This window comes from Scleropages formosus, chromosome 24, assembly GCF_900964775.1.
Source record: "Scleropages formosus chromosome 24, fSclFor1.1, whole genome shotgun sequence".
Classification (NCBI taxonomy): Eukaryota; Metazoa; Chordata; class Actinopteri; order Osteoglossiformes; family Osteoglossidae; genus Scleropages; species Scleropages formosus.
The window spans coordinates 6,945,025-6,961,490 of record NC_041829.1 but is presented as its reverse complement, the minus strand read 5'-3'; the positions used below and the strand labels follow the sequence as shown (position 1 = coordinate 6,961,490).

General features: G+C 46.0%; 1 protein-coding gene across 1 annotated transcript in view; it reads right to left on the bottom strand.

The window, feature by feature from the left end:
• Positions 1–16,466, bottom strand: part of LOC108936518 (semaphorin-3E-like) — a 37,851-nt gene that overhangs the window by 2,341 nt on the left and 19,044 nt on the right. The window contains exons 6-17 of the mRNA XM_018755926.2: positions 14,381–14,474; positions 12,583–12,699; positions 10,957–11,099; positions 9,670–9,784; positions 9,437–9,506; positions 8,498–8,642; positions 6,696–6,918; positions 6,073–6,164; positions 5,816–5,857; positions 4,990–5,156; positions 2,232–2,299; positions 410–543 (exon numbers count right to left, since the gene is read on the bottom strand). Coding sequence (XP_018611442.2) covers positions 410–543; positions 2,232–2,299; positions 4,990–5,156; positions 5,816–5,857; positions 6,073–6,164; positions 6,696–6,918; positions 8,498–8,642; positions 9,437–9,506; positions 9,670–9,784; positions 10,957–11,099; positions 12,583–12,699; positions 14,381–14,474 — 1,410 coding nt within the window. The remainder of the gene's footprint in view (positions 1–409; positions 544–2,231; positions 2,300–4,989; positions 5,157–5,815; positions 5,858–6,072; positions 6,165–6,695; positions 6,919–8,497; positions 8,643–9,436; positions 9,507–9,669; positions 9,785–10,956; positions 11,100–12,582; positions 12,700–14,380; positions 14,475–16,466) is intronic.

The following is a 16,466-nucleotide window of genomic DNA, read 5'->3' as shown; positions in this document are numbered from 1 at the left end:
AAAAGCTTTATGTGTCATTTTAGAGAATTAGAAAAATTGCAATCAAAATTGTTCCCAGCTTTAAAGTTTCCTTTGCATAAACACCTGAAATTTCTTCTTTATTCAACATCACTGCTGAAAACAAGGAGTGTTACAGTACTGTACGGGTCCTGTTGTTTTTTTTTTTCTTCTTTACCTTTGATTTACATACATGTGTTATTTTTAATCACCAAATTACGCGGGAAATTACACACAGTCCAAGGGCAGTTTGAGAGGAACAGCTATGTCCATTTATCATTTTACCGGCAGAACAAAAAAAAAAAAAAAAAAAAAGAAAAAGAAAAAGAAAAAAAACACATACATACACTGAAAACTCTTTGTAAGACACAGAGCCACTTCCGGTAAAAGCAGGTGTCTGAGATAATCTTACTTGATCCCTGTCTTCACCTCTCTGTCGGAACCAGAGAACTTTGGCCTGTGGAGATCTCGGACTGCATTCAAGCAGCGTGTTGTTTTGCTCCACTCCAAACACGGGTTTCTCGTCGCCTTCCTCCGGCCGCTCTCCTGCGGAGACAAACGGCTTTAATCCCTTCGATAAAGGATGGGCAGCGAACGGGTCCCTGCGCCCACCGCGCGGTCCGAGCGAGACGTCTGCTGAACGGACGCAGGCGTCCGCCCTCCACCTTCACGCTTGAAAAGTACAGAAAAACTGACTCAATGCTGGTATGAGAAGTGTCACACATACACAAAGAAAGGGCCATCGCAAAATAAGACATGTAACCTATTCTGTGAATAATAATAATAATAATAATAATAATGATGACCTCCAACATACTGACACATCACTGCGTGGACAACATCTGGAACAGAAAAACTGATGCCTGAACAACAATAATGGAAACTCAACCACCTTTCTGAAAAATATATATTGAAAAATATACCGGGCCAGCAGATGGCGTAATGGTTAGTAATTTGACACTGATTTGCCTTGGAGAAAAGTGTCCAGTAACTGAATAAATACGACTATGGTGAAGAATACAGTGCATAGTGTGCCGAGTTACAGGTACTGTTGTTTCACCCTGGTTTCCGCACCACAATGAAAAATCAGTCTCCCGTCAGCTATTCATGCAGCTCCTCAACATTTAGCCAAAACTCCCCATTATTTTTGCTTTGTCCCGAGCTTCTCGTTTAGCATCCCCATCCGTCTTTTCATAATCTCGCTCGCAGCGGCACCGAGTGTCAGAGCGAAGCCCTTTTTACCGCTAGCAAAATCAATAAAGCTGCGGCTCAATGTCGGGCCCCGCCGGCCACTGCTGATGACAGGCCAGATAGAACTCGGGTTCGAACCGCGAAGAGTCGCCACCAGCCCGAACGACCGCTCCCACCGATGAGGCTACTCAGGTCGCGCAGGCCGGTGATGTTTTGTTACTGCTCATTGTTTCTATATTATTTTCGCAGTGCAGCTGCACAGGGCTCCTCTGCCCTTTAGATGTGCACGCATCCGTGAAAATAAACGAACGTATTCTGAACTGCATTACGGGACTTGACATTTGAGCGTATGGGGGCCATTCCTCTGAAGAGTATCGATACTTTGCCTTAACGCTCCGAGTTAACATATTGACCTTGCCCTTACTTCACGCCGCCGCTCCCGCACTCGCATCGTCTGCGTCGGCTTTCCCTTTGTTTTCGGTAAATTACCATGGAGACACGGGGGCCTCGTTCAATTAACAGAGTCCACGAATTAGGCTTATTCTAGAGATGTGGATCGCTGGGGGGGGGGGGGGGAGCACAACCGAAAGCCACAACCGAGAGGTAATTATCCAAAAAACATTTGCAGGTGTTACATGATGCAAACAAATTCAACTTGTTTTGGGAAGAAAAATAAATAACCGAGGTCATATTTATCTCGGAAATAACGGGACGGCATCTAAAGCTCGTGCGCAGAGTTCCGCCGTGGATAATGCACTAGATTGTCTCTCCCGGCATGAATCTGCAGTTTTCCACACAGCGCTTGAAGGCTGGTCTAACAAACACACTCCTTATTGCCTGCCACACATCTAACTAGAAAAACTGCTTGTTTTTTTATGACGTTATCATTTGTGGCCCTGCACTATATACAGTACATAACGAGAAAGCGAATCTTTTTCACACTGGTCTCCCCAGGGCCCCTTTCACATGTTCCTTCACACTGCACGTTATATACAGCACTGTATATACGTGCATTTTTATTTCCCGTTACTTTAGTGGCGTACCGTTAATCTGCATCCCGTCGCACTGCTGAACGGCGTTTCCATGACGAACATCTTGCCTTCTAAACCGCCTGCAAAAACACAGACAAAAATAGAGAATGCAAACTATTGAACTGAAGATTGGCATTACATAAGCTTTCGCTCCGGAGCGTTCTTCCAGTGCCCGAGCGCGAAGTGCGAATACACAAAAGGGATCTGACGCGCTGTCACTCTCTGCATAATTATCATCGTGACAGGTACTTAAGTGTGATTATCCGTGATTGACTTTGGAAGCGCGGAGCTGTGCACGGTGTACGGGCGAGGCACCGAAGGAGTCAACGGGAGTTGTGCATAGAGCGTGCCGACACCCCCCTCTAAGCAGCTAGACAAAAGCTCACAGGCAGGAGACACTGAAACACAGCAAATAATAAAATTATAGAAATCTGCTATGTTAATGATGAGCCAGAGAGTATCTCGGTAACATCGATTACAGCCTATTACACCCACACTGTTTGAAACCGCTTGTCCCGTGTGGGGTCGCAGAGAGCAGGAGCCTAACCCAGAAACACAAGGCGTAAGGCCGGAGGGGGTAGGGGACACACCCAGGACGGGACGTCAATCTGTCGCAAGGCACCCCAAGCGGGACTCGAACCCCAGACCCGGTGCAGAATTTGAAAAAAGGGGGGACAGCACTTCGAAACTAGATAAATTAATGTGATGATACTCGGACATGTTTTGGCTCGGCGTGTTCATCAGCGTTCGTGCGTGGCACGTCAGGAGATATTTCCTTTACTACATCCCTAACAGCACAAATACACATAATACACAGAAGGAAACAGCATACAAACAAAACAGAAAGCAACAGAATAAATGCCGGGGGTGTGACGCAAAAAGCCTGAAATACACAATTTAATGGTCTTTAGGGCAGCGGGGTTACTGAAGGTCAATATGGTATTGACTAACTGCTTGACATCACCATGACACACAAAAAAGAGAAGCTTTCACCAGTGAATTATGAATACAAAATTTCCCAAGTGAGAAAAGATTAAACAAATAGCATTCTTTATCAGTCTTCATACGCATTTGTGCATATGTGTATGGACGCGTTGTACGAACTTCACATTCATTCGGCTGACGCTTTTTTCCAAAGCAACTTATAAAATTAAGGTATTTACAATTAATTTAACCATGTACACAGCTGGATAACTGGAGGGTAAGTACCTTGCTTAAGGGCACTATAACTGGAGGTGGGAATCAAACCTGCAACCTTTGGGCCCAAAGGCAGTAGCTAGCTGTGACCACAACGCTGCCAGCTGCTCCTTACATGACATCGTGACCTGCCACGTGTCCTACACACTAAATATGAGTGTGTTTTCATGTAACGAAACGCAAAATGATGAAGGCACCCAAGCAAAACGTGTCCACGTCCTGCTAAAATTGATTTTATTAACTCTGATTTTGTCATGCGGAACCGAGGGAACCGGGACGGATGAACCCAAGTGCGGAGTCGTTCGTCTGCATTCAGAGGATCGGGCAAGTTTTCGGTGTCGGGGACAGGCGAATGGTCGGTCGACCGGCGGTCGGGAAGAGTCGGTCGATCGGTGGTCGCCGTTGAAAGGAAGGTCCGTGGACGTGGTCGGGAAACAAAGCGAAGGGACGAAAACCGGAGGACGAGAACTGAGAACAAGGGTTGCGTGTGGACTGGACGTCACGAAGGAGGGTGGCTGTCTCTGACGAGATTCCGCAAAGGTATGGGTGCTGAGGAGGGTCCTGTGAAGGGTGAGCAATTAGTCAGGAACTGGAGTCAGGTGCTGTCAATTGGGTTGTGGGCGTGAACGTGACAGATTTAAGATCGACAGTGCTGTGCCCGTTCTTATTCTAAGCCGTACGGTAGGAATTTATGATCCAGGTGTCACCTGCGTATTTTCCTCACTCCTCGTCATTTGCTAGAGTGCGATGACTGATGCACTGAGGTTGTGGGTTCAGAGTCACTGAGGGCTGTCCCTTCACTGTGATCAACACTGACCAGATGCTCCAGGTCATTTGAGTGTCACTAACAGAACCCTAAAGGTGAAGGGAACCACTGGAGTGCGTGTGGGATGGGAGTGTAGGACAGGATGGACTGGCCTTGAAAACCACCCATCCACCAAAACGGTTCCCCCCAAAGGACCACGCCTTCGTGATACAACACAACCATCTCAAACATGATGGTGGAAGGTCAAGGTGGCCACTTCCATGGCCCCGTGTTGGAATGTACAGCGATGCGATGTAATGGGGAAGAGCAGCTTAGCAGGACAGACTGGCATCCTGTGTGGTGTGTGCCTACTTGTGCTTCCAGGACAGACTCAGGACTTCTGTGACCTTTTTTTAGGATAAGCAGACACAGATGGTGAATTAGTGACTGAGACAGATCTGTATCGGATGAAAGCTCTTCCTCGCATTACTGGAAGTGGAGCAAGATGGTTTCCCAGCATCCGCCTGCGTGCCCTGACTCACTAGAGCCCTTCTGGTGTGACGCAGGCTCGTTTCCACCGATGTCTCACGCGTGGAACCGGAGGATGTGTGAGTAACCGCCGCCCCGGCGTATTCGTGACAGAATGAGGGTGCGCTAGCGATTCACGCTGCGCGGGGTGAGGGGCGCAGACGTGAGGGAGGTTTTGAACTGCTGCAGGTGCTGGTTTTCTGTCACTCAGCTGCTTCACTCGCACAGAATACTGAATCGGGTGTGAAATGAGGATTAGAACGTGGGGAATGCGGAAATGCGGACTCCGGGAGGACTCACCGCTTGGTGTAGATCCCGGCCGGATAGTAGCGAGAGCAGGTGACCCCATCCCAGGCGCAGTAGGGGTCTCGGGCCAAGCAGCAGTCGGCGCATGCCGACCCGTACAGGTCGCACTGATGGACCCTCACCTGGGCGACGCCGAACTCGGAGCCAACGTACAGCTGCTGCTACAGGGAAGAGACGCCCGTATCAGGGAGGTGGACATCAAGGGGCCGACACGTCACGCCCAGCGCCGACCCAAATCCGGAGCAGCACGTCTCGATCGCTTACAGCAGCCAGTTACTCGGGACAGTTATTTGCGGAGCTCTGCGCAAATTATCTGCTTTGATTTGAATACAGCATGCGCCGCGCTCCGAGCCCGTCCGCCCCATCACATCCGTAGAGCAAATCGGCGCCGAAGCGAGGCAGAACTACCCAGAAGGGTCTGACAGAACGCGCTAATTTACGCCTCCTGTTTACACATCATTTTAATACCAGCAAAACGCTGAAAATTTCACTCCCTGCCAAGACACGATTATCTGGGCCGTGCCCTGTCAGTGTTGAGGAGAGGTTACATAAAAACATCGCAGCGGGGATGCGGATGCATTCAGAATCTCGGCACACAAATAGTTTCTTCTTTCTTTTTTTTTTTTTTTTTTAATATTTGATCAAGAAAAAAAAACATTGGAAATATGCAAATTACAAAGTGATGATTTTCTTGTGAGCACTTGAGTGTGTTGACTCTTACTCAGCATATCCTCTAGTGGCTAAATGGTTATACTGCAACCTCAAAGCCCTTGCATTAAATAAAACATGAACCGTCAAGTAATCTGTCGGCTTTTCATACCCTCTTTGAAGATATCAGGATTTCAGTGATTGGCACGGGGACCTAAAAAACAAACAATAAATATACAAGTAAATAAGCAAGCATTTACATAAAATTGCATCTTAAATACGGTACATGACGGGGGGCAGATTACGTACAGATGACACATGGAATAAATTGAAAAGTAGCACATATGCAAACTACTGTGACCTTATTTGAGATCCAGGATATTGATAATTACAGCTTTAGACCCTGCATATTTATTGGAAGACATTTACCTTGAAAACTTGCAGCTCTTCCAGAAGGACCTCTTCCATGGTGTCAGTCTCTTGATTGTAGATCGTGATCACCTTCAGCACCACAGCATTGTCTGATTGGTGGAGGGGTGACACACGAACGTGTCATGATTACAGCTTTTTTCCTACGTATCAGGAATGACTGTGAACATTCATGCAATCAAACCTTCAACTTTTCTGAGATCAAATCATTTCCAAGTAGAACAAACTGACCATAGCGATTAGCCCTTATTTCACTCGTTGTGTAACATTGAGCCTTAAACACCGCAAAATCCAAGGACGTAACAAGGCATGGTTAATCAGTCTCATTTCAGGGTAGAATCAGACGCTCCGTTTACCTACATCATTAACCGCAGCCATGGAAACGGACGACAATTCCATGGGAAGGAGATGGCTTGACAACAAGCCCTTAAAGTCACTAGACTCTATGCTACAGCTCATCAGTTATGCTACAGCAGCAGAAAACAGCGTAAGAACATGAACAAAGGGTGCCGAATGTCCGACCAAAGTGAATCGTGACTTCACACTTTGACTCAAAAGATCATCTCTAGCTCTATATAATTGAGCACAATGACACTATTAAAGGGCCCATCTGTCCTCATCACCTGTCCCAACGAAGAGCACGTTGTAGTGTCCGTCCCGGGCCTCCACTCTGTCCACAGCGATGTGCGTGAAGCTCTGCTGCGAGTGGGGCCGCAGCAGGATGGGCCGCCGGTGGACGGGCCGCACGGGCTCCAGCACGAGGGGGTGGGCTCGCACGAAGCGCAGGGTCTCGTCCGGGAAGTCCCTGGAGCTCGAGTACTGCCCCCCGTTGACCCGGCTGGCGCACTGCAAGCGGCACACAGTGGCACCGTTGCTTAGCAACGGCAGGTGATGCTGTCAGCACTACTGGACCTGCACTGCACCTGTTCACTCCAGCATCCTGTCTTCCGTTCTCTTCGCGTTGACCTTAAGTCAAGCGCCGGCCCCGCCGTGAGCTGCGGCTGCAGCGATTAAATCAACTCCGAATGAAAGCGACGCAAGACAAACCTAACAAGTAGGGCCGGTTTGCTCAGCACACTGCGGATTTCACACATTTGTGGCCAGGAAAAGCGAATAAGCCGAGAGACAGAGGGGTGCGGAAATGACTGCTGCTGGGAGGATAAGGTTACTGAGCAGGCAATAGTGATTTTAGCGCGAGGGAGATTTCTCATTCTCTTTACAGGTCAGCCGTGAAGGGAAGGAGGAAGGAGAGGACGTGCCTCGTACCATCTAAAAATGTAATCGAACTTGGAACCTGACTCTTGTTTTTAATATAATGTCTAGTCAAGGGACCGCTGCAGTAATAATATCTCCTAAAAAGCAAAGTACATTCCATAAAAGAAGGCTGAGCGCCAAGAATAAAGGCCAAGAGCAATAATTCACCGACAGTGACGTTTAGCTCATTACTACCTGAAACACGCTCACCGTACGCCGGGTATTCGTTCCGCGGTTCGTCCGAATGTGATGCCACACCCCCACGGTCTCTTAAAAGTGGCTACTGTGTAATGTGGAGGTATTCTTTGGAACTATGGATATTCGTGATTTTCACTTGTACATTCGGCCCTCAACAAGAACCAGTCGAAGCCACTGATTAACGTAAATCTAATATCCCAACTGAAACAGCACATTCAGTCTTTATACTATTTTTTTATACTACTTTATTTTTAGATTCAATGCTATTTTTATTAGTCATTCATTTATAGACTTTTCTCCCAGGTGACTTACAACATAAACTTTCAATGATTTACCAATTTACCAATGTGTAATTTTTACCGGAGCAATTCAGAATAAATACCTTGATCACGGACACTACAGCAGGAGCTGGAATTAAACCTTTATTAGTGACTCTACATGGCGCCATAGCATCCGAAGAGTAAAAGTTAGGCAGTGATCTTATGAATTTTACTTCTTTGCGTCATAAAAAGTTCCAGGAGACAAATTCTACAAATGTCACCATCCAGGTTATAACTTTCTTAAAATAGCATCCTGGGTATCCTGAATTGCCTCCAGACTTCCCAGACCCTGCACTGGACAGGCTCTTATTGACAACGGATGGATGACAACATTACTTTACTACTATTACTTATCACTAGAAAGAAGAACTTTGCTACACATCATTACATATTTTTCCATTATTATTGTCATATTTTACTCAGGCGTTTTGATTAATTTAACATGATTTTGTTAAGTATAAGAGTTTCTTAGGAAATAATTATTTTTCCCTAAGAAATAATGGGAATTTGACCCTCTCACAATGAGATGTATCATAGTGGTATGAATTCATGGATGTTCATCACATCCATGAATTCATACCACTATGATACATCTCATTTATTTGTGTAGGGTGTATTTGTGTGATGTCTGCGTTTTACTCAACGAGACGTACCGATCCAGGTCTCGGGAAGGGGACCCTGCCTTGAAAGGCGCTCCAGCGGTGCTCGGGGCTCTCTCGGTGCGCGTACGCTCCGTTGAAGGCTGTGCGGATGTCCTCCATGTGGTAGGCGCACACGGCATAGCCCTTGAAAACACTACTGCTCCAGGAAGTGCGAGAAAACAGGACAGAGATGTTTTGAGCCAAGAACAGAACCCAAAAAGTGATACGCAGAGTAACCCGTGTCTGTTACGTTCTGAAGTCTCGTGATGTACATTGACGGCTTTAGCCGAGCCTTTCCTCCCAGTCATCTTCGCAGCCACGAAGGTGGCAGTCGGTCACACATCCTGACCACAAATCATCTCTTTTTTTTTTTTCACAGCCTGTTCTCACCATGTCCTTTTCTTAGAGGCTGAACATACAGTATACTGGTCCTTTGAAGAAATGACGTATCGATGGGAGGAATCGATAAAAAAGTGAATGACATGGCAGTTGTAAGGTTTGATACAGCTAATATTAATCTTTTTATCTTTATAAAACACACACACACACACACACACACACACACACACACACACACATTTTCAGAACCGCTTGTCCCTTACGGGGTCACGGGGAACCGGAGCCTACCCGGCAACACAGGGCGTAAGGCCAGAGGGGGAAGGGGACACACCCAGGACGGGACGCCAGTCCGTCACAAGGCACCCCAAGCGGGACTCGAACCCCAGACCCACCGGAGAGCAGGACTGCGGTCCAACTCACTGCGCCACCGCACCCCAGTCTTTATAAAACACTACGTGCAAAACGCTACATGGTGGCAAATCAGGTCAAATTGCACAATGGCTAAAACGGAGATGTGAAAATATGAGCGCGCTGTGCCTGTTCAGACAGCTCGTACCCCTGCATGCGCACATCTCAGCCGGGTTTATGTCGTCGTTTTTCTGCCTCGCCTACCTGGTTGCGCTGAATAAGCCGAATATCTCTGGGTTCCTCTCATCCTTTCTCTTCAGCACATACACATCCACTAAAAACACACACATTTGGGGTTATTCAGTGTGACTGAGTGTACTCACTCTTATTATTTTAATTTGTTTACCCTTATTTACATGACGCATTACGTAGTCTTCGTTGTGTTATTCTTTTACGTCTTTTCAAGCCAATTCCAAGATCACGGGTCCATCGTTTACCCAGCTCGTCGAAGTGTGTGTCTATTCCATTGGGTCCGGGTACGGAGCACATCAGACGCGCCTTCAGGAAGGAGCTCCACCGGTTCACTAGCAACCTCCGACCTCCCATGTCATTCTGTCTTAACACAAAATGCGCAGGCAGTCAAACAGTGAGACCCATAGTATATAGGTCTATAGAGATGCTCCTCGACTTAAAACGTTTCCACTTTACGACGGTGAGCTGGCGATAGACATTCAGTAGAAACCGTACTTTGAATTTTGATTTTTCCCTGGCAAGAAATATGTGGTGCGATACTCTTTCGTGATGCTGGGCAGCGGCAGCAATCCGCATCCCCAGTCAGCCACGCAGTCGCTATACACAGATACCCCCTGTATCTATGTTGTGTTTTAGGCATCCTTCACATCTATGAAACACCCACCTGTGTCCCCTGCTACTGGTGGGAAGAAGATGATGAGGGCAACTACTCTTGAGGAGATACTCAAGATAATACCCAGCATGAAGGCGGCAAGCCCGTAATGGCCATCGCACGTATGCTAGGCTATAACATTCGCTAGGTTAGGTGTATTAAATGCATTTTCAACTTACGATGGGTTTATTACAGTGTAACCCCATCATAAATCAGGGACTGTCTGTACAAAATTTCCTGTCATCTCAACATGCATTTTTGGGTTAACATTCAATTAAAAAATTCATGGTGTTGCTTTTGATTTCACTAGGTGTTGGAATCAACCTGTTCAGACTATTTCGGGTCATTCTTTAGAGTTTTCAATAGTGAAGCACAAATAAGCTTAAAAACTGATTATTACAGTTCTGCAGACGTATATGGTTGCTACCCCACTGCAGACAAGCGCCTGGTCGCACTCTCTCCACCATCCCTTATGTACCCCCAAATTTCCTTATGCATTAGAGGACATGAAACAGACCATCAAAGTCCTCTTAAACAGTGGAGCCTGGCATTCCAGAAGTTTCCAAGAGAGAAAAAGGAAAGCACCAGGGTTAAGATATAATGGGAAAAATCTAAGATGGAAATTAACAATAACAACAACAGGGAACAATATAATAAAGAGTGATTCCAGAATAGTGAAAAGTAAATCAAAATGACATAATAAAGAAAAAATAATGATGAAATTATGAAAAAAAGTTAAGTACACTCCAGAGGGAAAGCCCCACTGTAGTGAGATGTGATGCTGTATGCGAGAGTGACAGTAAATGCTGTACAGAAAGAGGTTAAAGCAGTTAAACCACATTGTCCCGGCGAGTTCTTCTGAATGGATGAAGAATCTCACCGCGCAAACCCGGCCGATCCTGGCGTAAACTGCATTACTGTTGCCATCTCTGTCGGCGGCTTTCTCCGTGAAGAAGAAGTAGACTTTGTCGTCATCCTGGTCATCGTTGTCCGGAATAACAACAGATCCCACAAATTTAGGCTCTGAAAGAAGACCGCAGATATGAACACCGCCTCCGACGCCATTCATCTTCCACCTTTTGCAGAGGAGAAAGTAGTTTATTCGCGGTAAACCCAAAGCGGCAGGTGGACACAAGTGTAATCCCCTCACTGGCCATGCAGATGGAAAAGAGCAGCTGAAACGGATCATGTCGCACTTGAAGCGACGGCTCCTGAACGGCTGCGCCTCTTAAAGCGCCTCGGGCCGCAGTGTTTAAGCCTGATGAATTAACACCCAGGGTGTAATGAGGGGAGGACAGGCCTGGCTAGCCACTTCTCATAATATTTACATCCCCCAGACGGCCTGCTTGAGCAGGGCTTTGTTTTTGGCTCGCGCAGTCCCGCGTGGGAAAGGATGCAGGACGGCCGAGGGCTGGGGGGCTGCCTGGCCTGCCAGCAGCCGATGATTTATGGGGGTGCCGCGCGGTAGGTGTTCTGTCTGCAGGAGCCCACCTGCTGATAGCAAGGTGTCTCGCTCATCCCACGAAAACACACACACACAGAGCTAACATGAGCAGCCCGGGGAGAAATGCAATAGCATCGTCATGGCTCTGGTGCCGAATGCAGCAGAACACGTTCCCAGACACACCAGGATAAGCAATTAACTCCAGCAGTACTGCACTAATGTAGTAAAAGGCAGTGTATTACAGCAAGAAAAACAACAGTACACAGTGGGTGCCACAGCCAACAACACACCCGGACCAGCAGAGGGATTGCTGATGGCATCATTTAGGCCAGGGGTGGGCAACCTGTTTTTTTCCCCCTGTTCATCTTCATAGCCAGTCAACCACAGAAATGGCTACAGTGTTATTAAAAAAATATATAATATATACACTGTATGCATACTCTATACATACTGTATATTTTTGGAAATATCTATATATACACACACACACACGAGAGAAAGCGCTAAATATTAAGCAATATCAGTGAAATACCTAACTGAACTTTATTTTTAGTATTTATTACATTTTTATTATTCATGTTCGTACTATACAAAGACATTTCATCTTGTGATAAACTGCAATTTACTTATATGTTCCATGTGATGTGCACAGATTTTACGTACAATATTTTCATGCATCACCTTGTAACACTGTGGCACAGATGACACAGCTAATGAAAAGCGAAAAATAAAAGCGGTGAAAACTTTTTTTTTAATGTTTTTCAAATGCTGTGGATTATTACTCTAATAATCATGTACACTCATTCAATAATTTTTTAGAAATATCCATACAAGAATACGGTAATTCAGTTCACCTGAATCCACATATTTTACACTTGTAGCCGCTTGTGGGTACCGGCAAGTGATCTGACCGCCGCTGATTTGGGCTGAGAGCGGCTCCATCCCAGGGAAACCACATTCTATTCCTAGCATTTTTGGCACCTTCCATCTATAGGAAATGGTGGCAGAAGTGTGATGGCCTGAAGGTTGGCACCTTAAGGTTAGGCGTGAAAGGAAAGTCACCTCTGAGCTGCTGCCCATCATCTCGCTCTGTTCTTGTGTGGCTGCGGTCGTCAAAGCGACAGACGGCCGCATCGTTCTCCCAGTAGTCTGTGTACAGCCCGACGTACAGCTGCCCTCCTGTTGGAGGACAACACAGAAGAAGGAGGAGGATCCAAACGTGGCATCTCAACCCAACACATTTTTAATAAATTTAAATTCAATATATTATACTTCCAGAATACTCTTTTCTCCAGCATTGGTGCTCTCACATTTTCTTTTGCATTTTTCTGCATAGAAAATACGGGCCATTGTTTGCCCTTTTGCACGAGAACAATGCTGTCAAAATCCCCCAGGGGACCAGGCGTCCGCAGAGGCCGCTCGAAAATTTTCAAAGTCCCTTCGGGGACCAGGCGTCTGCAGAGGCAGCCTGAAAATTTTCAAAATCTTTTCGTTTGCAAAGTCCCTGCAGTTTCAAAGCCCTTCGACGGCGGAAGGCTTTCCCGAGACCACGCCTCACCCGGGTGGCACCTCTCGTGCGCGTGCCTGGGCTGTCACCTTCGGAGCCCCGAAGCAGGCCCCGCGCGCGTGCAGAACGAAGGCAGGCCCTTTGCATGGGAGGGTGATTTTTACTTTTTACTCTACCGATTCAGGATAAGAACCTTGGTCAAGGCCACTACAGCAGGAGGTGGGATTCAAACCTAGGTCCCTCAAGAGCAGGATGACTGCTCTAACCATCACGCCACCTGCTGGCCACATACAAAACAAGACATGCTAGAGAAATGAGACTTTACTAAAATCATTAATGCAGTTATTAATCTGTTATTGGCTCCACTCATTTTCCATGAGTTATACACAAACAAAACATAATGAAATATTTGAGCCCTGTTTTGAGAACACAAATCCGTTTCTGACCTTTCTGATTTTTAATATGTCCTTCACTAAAGTGCACTGAGATGGTAAGATAAATGAGTTTCGGGCTGTGGGTGGGTTCCAAACAAACCACTAAGCTCCTTCAATGAAAGCAAGAATCTAAACCAGCAGAACAGGAGGAGGAAAAAAACAAACAAAACACCAGAGAAAAAAAAAAAAAAAAAAAAACATGGGCAAAAAATATTTTTAAAACCCACTGGAAAAAGGAAGGCAGGAGGAGCGTTAATTTTAGATGAGGCGCTAAGCGACCGTGGATCCATGGAGTTAGAAATAGAAACAGTGAAATCACTCTCCTAGAAAGAAATTTAATTAACTGTCTTCTTCCCGCTTCACATGGTATGATTAATGTCACTCTCCTGAATGCTTTTTAAACATCAAGTCAGACTCCTCATATTACCTCATAAACGTGAAGACCTCCAGGAGAAGCTTTTTTTTCCCACCCCAAATGGCTTATTAATAAGGCTTTTGCCAATACGTGCAAAAAAAAGGAGTAAGACCCTTAAGACAGAACTGTAAATGGAAATGCTAACTGTCACATATTTACATTTATTTACTTAGATGATACTTTTGTGCAAAGTGACTTCCAGTGGTAAGCTACTTACAGCGGTTTATCCATTTATACTGCTGAGTAGTTTTTTTGTGTCAGTTCAGTGTAAGCATCCTGGTCAAGGGTCCCACAGCAGGAGGTGGGGTTCAAATCCGAGCTTTTCCAGTGCAGGGTGGGAGCTCTAGCCACTACGCAATCTGCGGCCCCCTCCCACATGTACATATCATCTCAGAAATACTGGACACACACACACACACACAGGAGGGCCAATTTGGCTGGTAGCATTTGTCTTTCAGTGGGAACGCGCCGGTAGGTGTGTGTACAGCGAGGGAAGACACTTACTTGAGAACGTCGAAGTGCAGGAGCTGTTGGGGTCAAAGGGGCATTTCCCTCGGCCGCTTTCGACGTGACGGGTCTCGAGCTCAAACACTGCGTCCTGAGGGCAGAGGAGCACTGTTTCTCACACTGTCCCTTGGGTCCTTTACAGCAGGGAAGAGGTCTGGAAGGCTTCCGCATCCCAGCATCAACACCCTTCGTCCACCATAAAGGTTCCCTCCCCCCAGCTTTTCACCCAGTCCACATATGCCAATGGAAAAGAGAACGTTCTCCTGCAAAGTCAACAGCTGATAGGGGACAGGAGGGGATTAAAGACTGCCCCCGTACCCACTGCGTAACAGGCCGAGGGTGTTGTGGAATTAAAAAGCAGTTTCAATAAAATAAGAGTAGCTGGAATGCGCGAAAACATCAGCGTTTCCTCATTTGCTGGATGCAACTTATAGTGATCTACCTACAGTGTATAAAGCGCGGTCATTTTTACCATATCAATTCAGGGTAAGAAGGTTGCTCAAGGGTATAAATGGCTGCCCATCACATCCATTTCACTTGTCTGATGTAGCGCAGCACCACAGGGTTCTGAGTCGCAGCCCTCTGTCCATCCCTACTGAAAAGGTCACTTTGATGTCCACACATAGTGGAGAGACATGAATAAGGCATGCGGGAGATTCTCCTCACTGGTCCTCTATCGCAGCCCTGTAATCAGCTGGGCCAAAATCGACCTTCTCGCAAGCGAGGAGACCCAGGAGGTAAGGTTCTGATATGGCGCAGATGAAAGCGGACCGCATTATTACCCTCTCTTTCATTATTGCTCCTTCATACAACTTGCCGTATCTTTGTGACGAAGACCTTGACCTGCGGAGCAAAGAAAAACGGCCCTGTTCACCACACTTTCAGATCTTGCTCTGAAGCATGCCATTAAAAAATGTCTGGGTAATGTTAAATATGTCTCTGTTATCTCATCTAAAGCAGTCGGTAGACGGAGAGGCATGAGAGCGCAATCGTTGTGCGCTCAGACAGGGGAAGATATGTCAAAGCCTTTATAAGGCTGGGATGCACGTTAAACTCTGACCTGTGGACCTTCTGGTCAGGATGTTACTATAGATCATGGACCATGGTATATGGTCCTCAGACAGCCTTCCAACATAAATAAAGGACAAAGGGGTGAAATAAATAATAGAGACACAATACATTGCATTTGTAACACGGAAACCAATACCCACACAATTTTGCATATATCTGTTGGAAAGCGAATACGTTCTATGAAAGAAGGGTTCAGAATCTTTTTTTCTTAATTATCTATTATTATATTTGTAACATAAAACTTATGCAACAAATAAGGGCCCAATGATACAGGTGGCATGTGCCAACCCTAACCCTAACACTAACCCTAAACCTAACTCAAAACCCAAACCTAACCCCAAATTTAACAGTAAACCTAAACCTAAACCTAACCCTAACCCAAACCCAAGCCTAAACCCTAACCCTATCCTGAATCATAATCCTAAGGGTGGTAGGGCAGGAAGAGCTGGTGTCTTATAGCTCCTGGGCTGTGCAATAAGACATCAGTTTGAACCTGGTTCAGGCTGTTTGAAGTTTACATGTTCTCAGCACGTTCACATGGGCTTACTCCAGGTACTCTGGTTTCCTCCCACAGTCCACAGACGTGTTTCAGATGAACTGGCGTCTCTGCCTGTTCTGTGTGTGTGTGTTACATCGCTCTGTACTATGGTTGGGTAAACACTAGTAAGCACCTTAGTGAAGTCTATCTAACATCTCACAGGTTTAATGCAAGTAAATCAATTCAAATATTGAAATAAAGCAATTTTTCTGACGATTACTGTAGTAGTTTGCCTTTTTTAAATTGCAGAAAATGTACTACAATGCATTAAATATATTAAACTAAATTTATTTTTTTTTAAATTATATTAAAATTAAAAGAAATATTATGTACCGCACCATCCCATCCTGCCAATATCCAGTCACCTGAGGGCTCACACATGGATGAACGGTATAAAATACACAACGGAAGAGTTTTTCTCAACGAAGTACGTAAAAGTCAAAATTTTCCCGTTTTTACTCCATCTTCCCGATG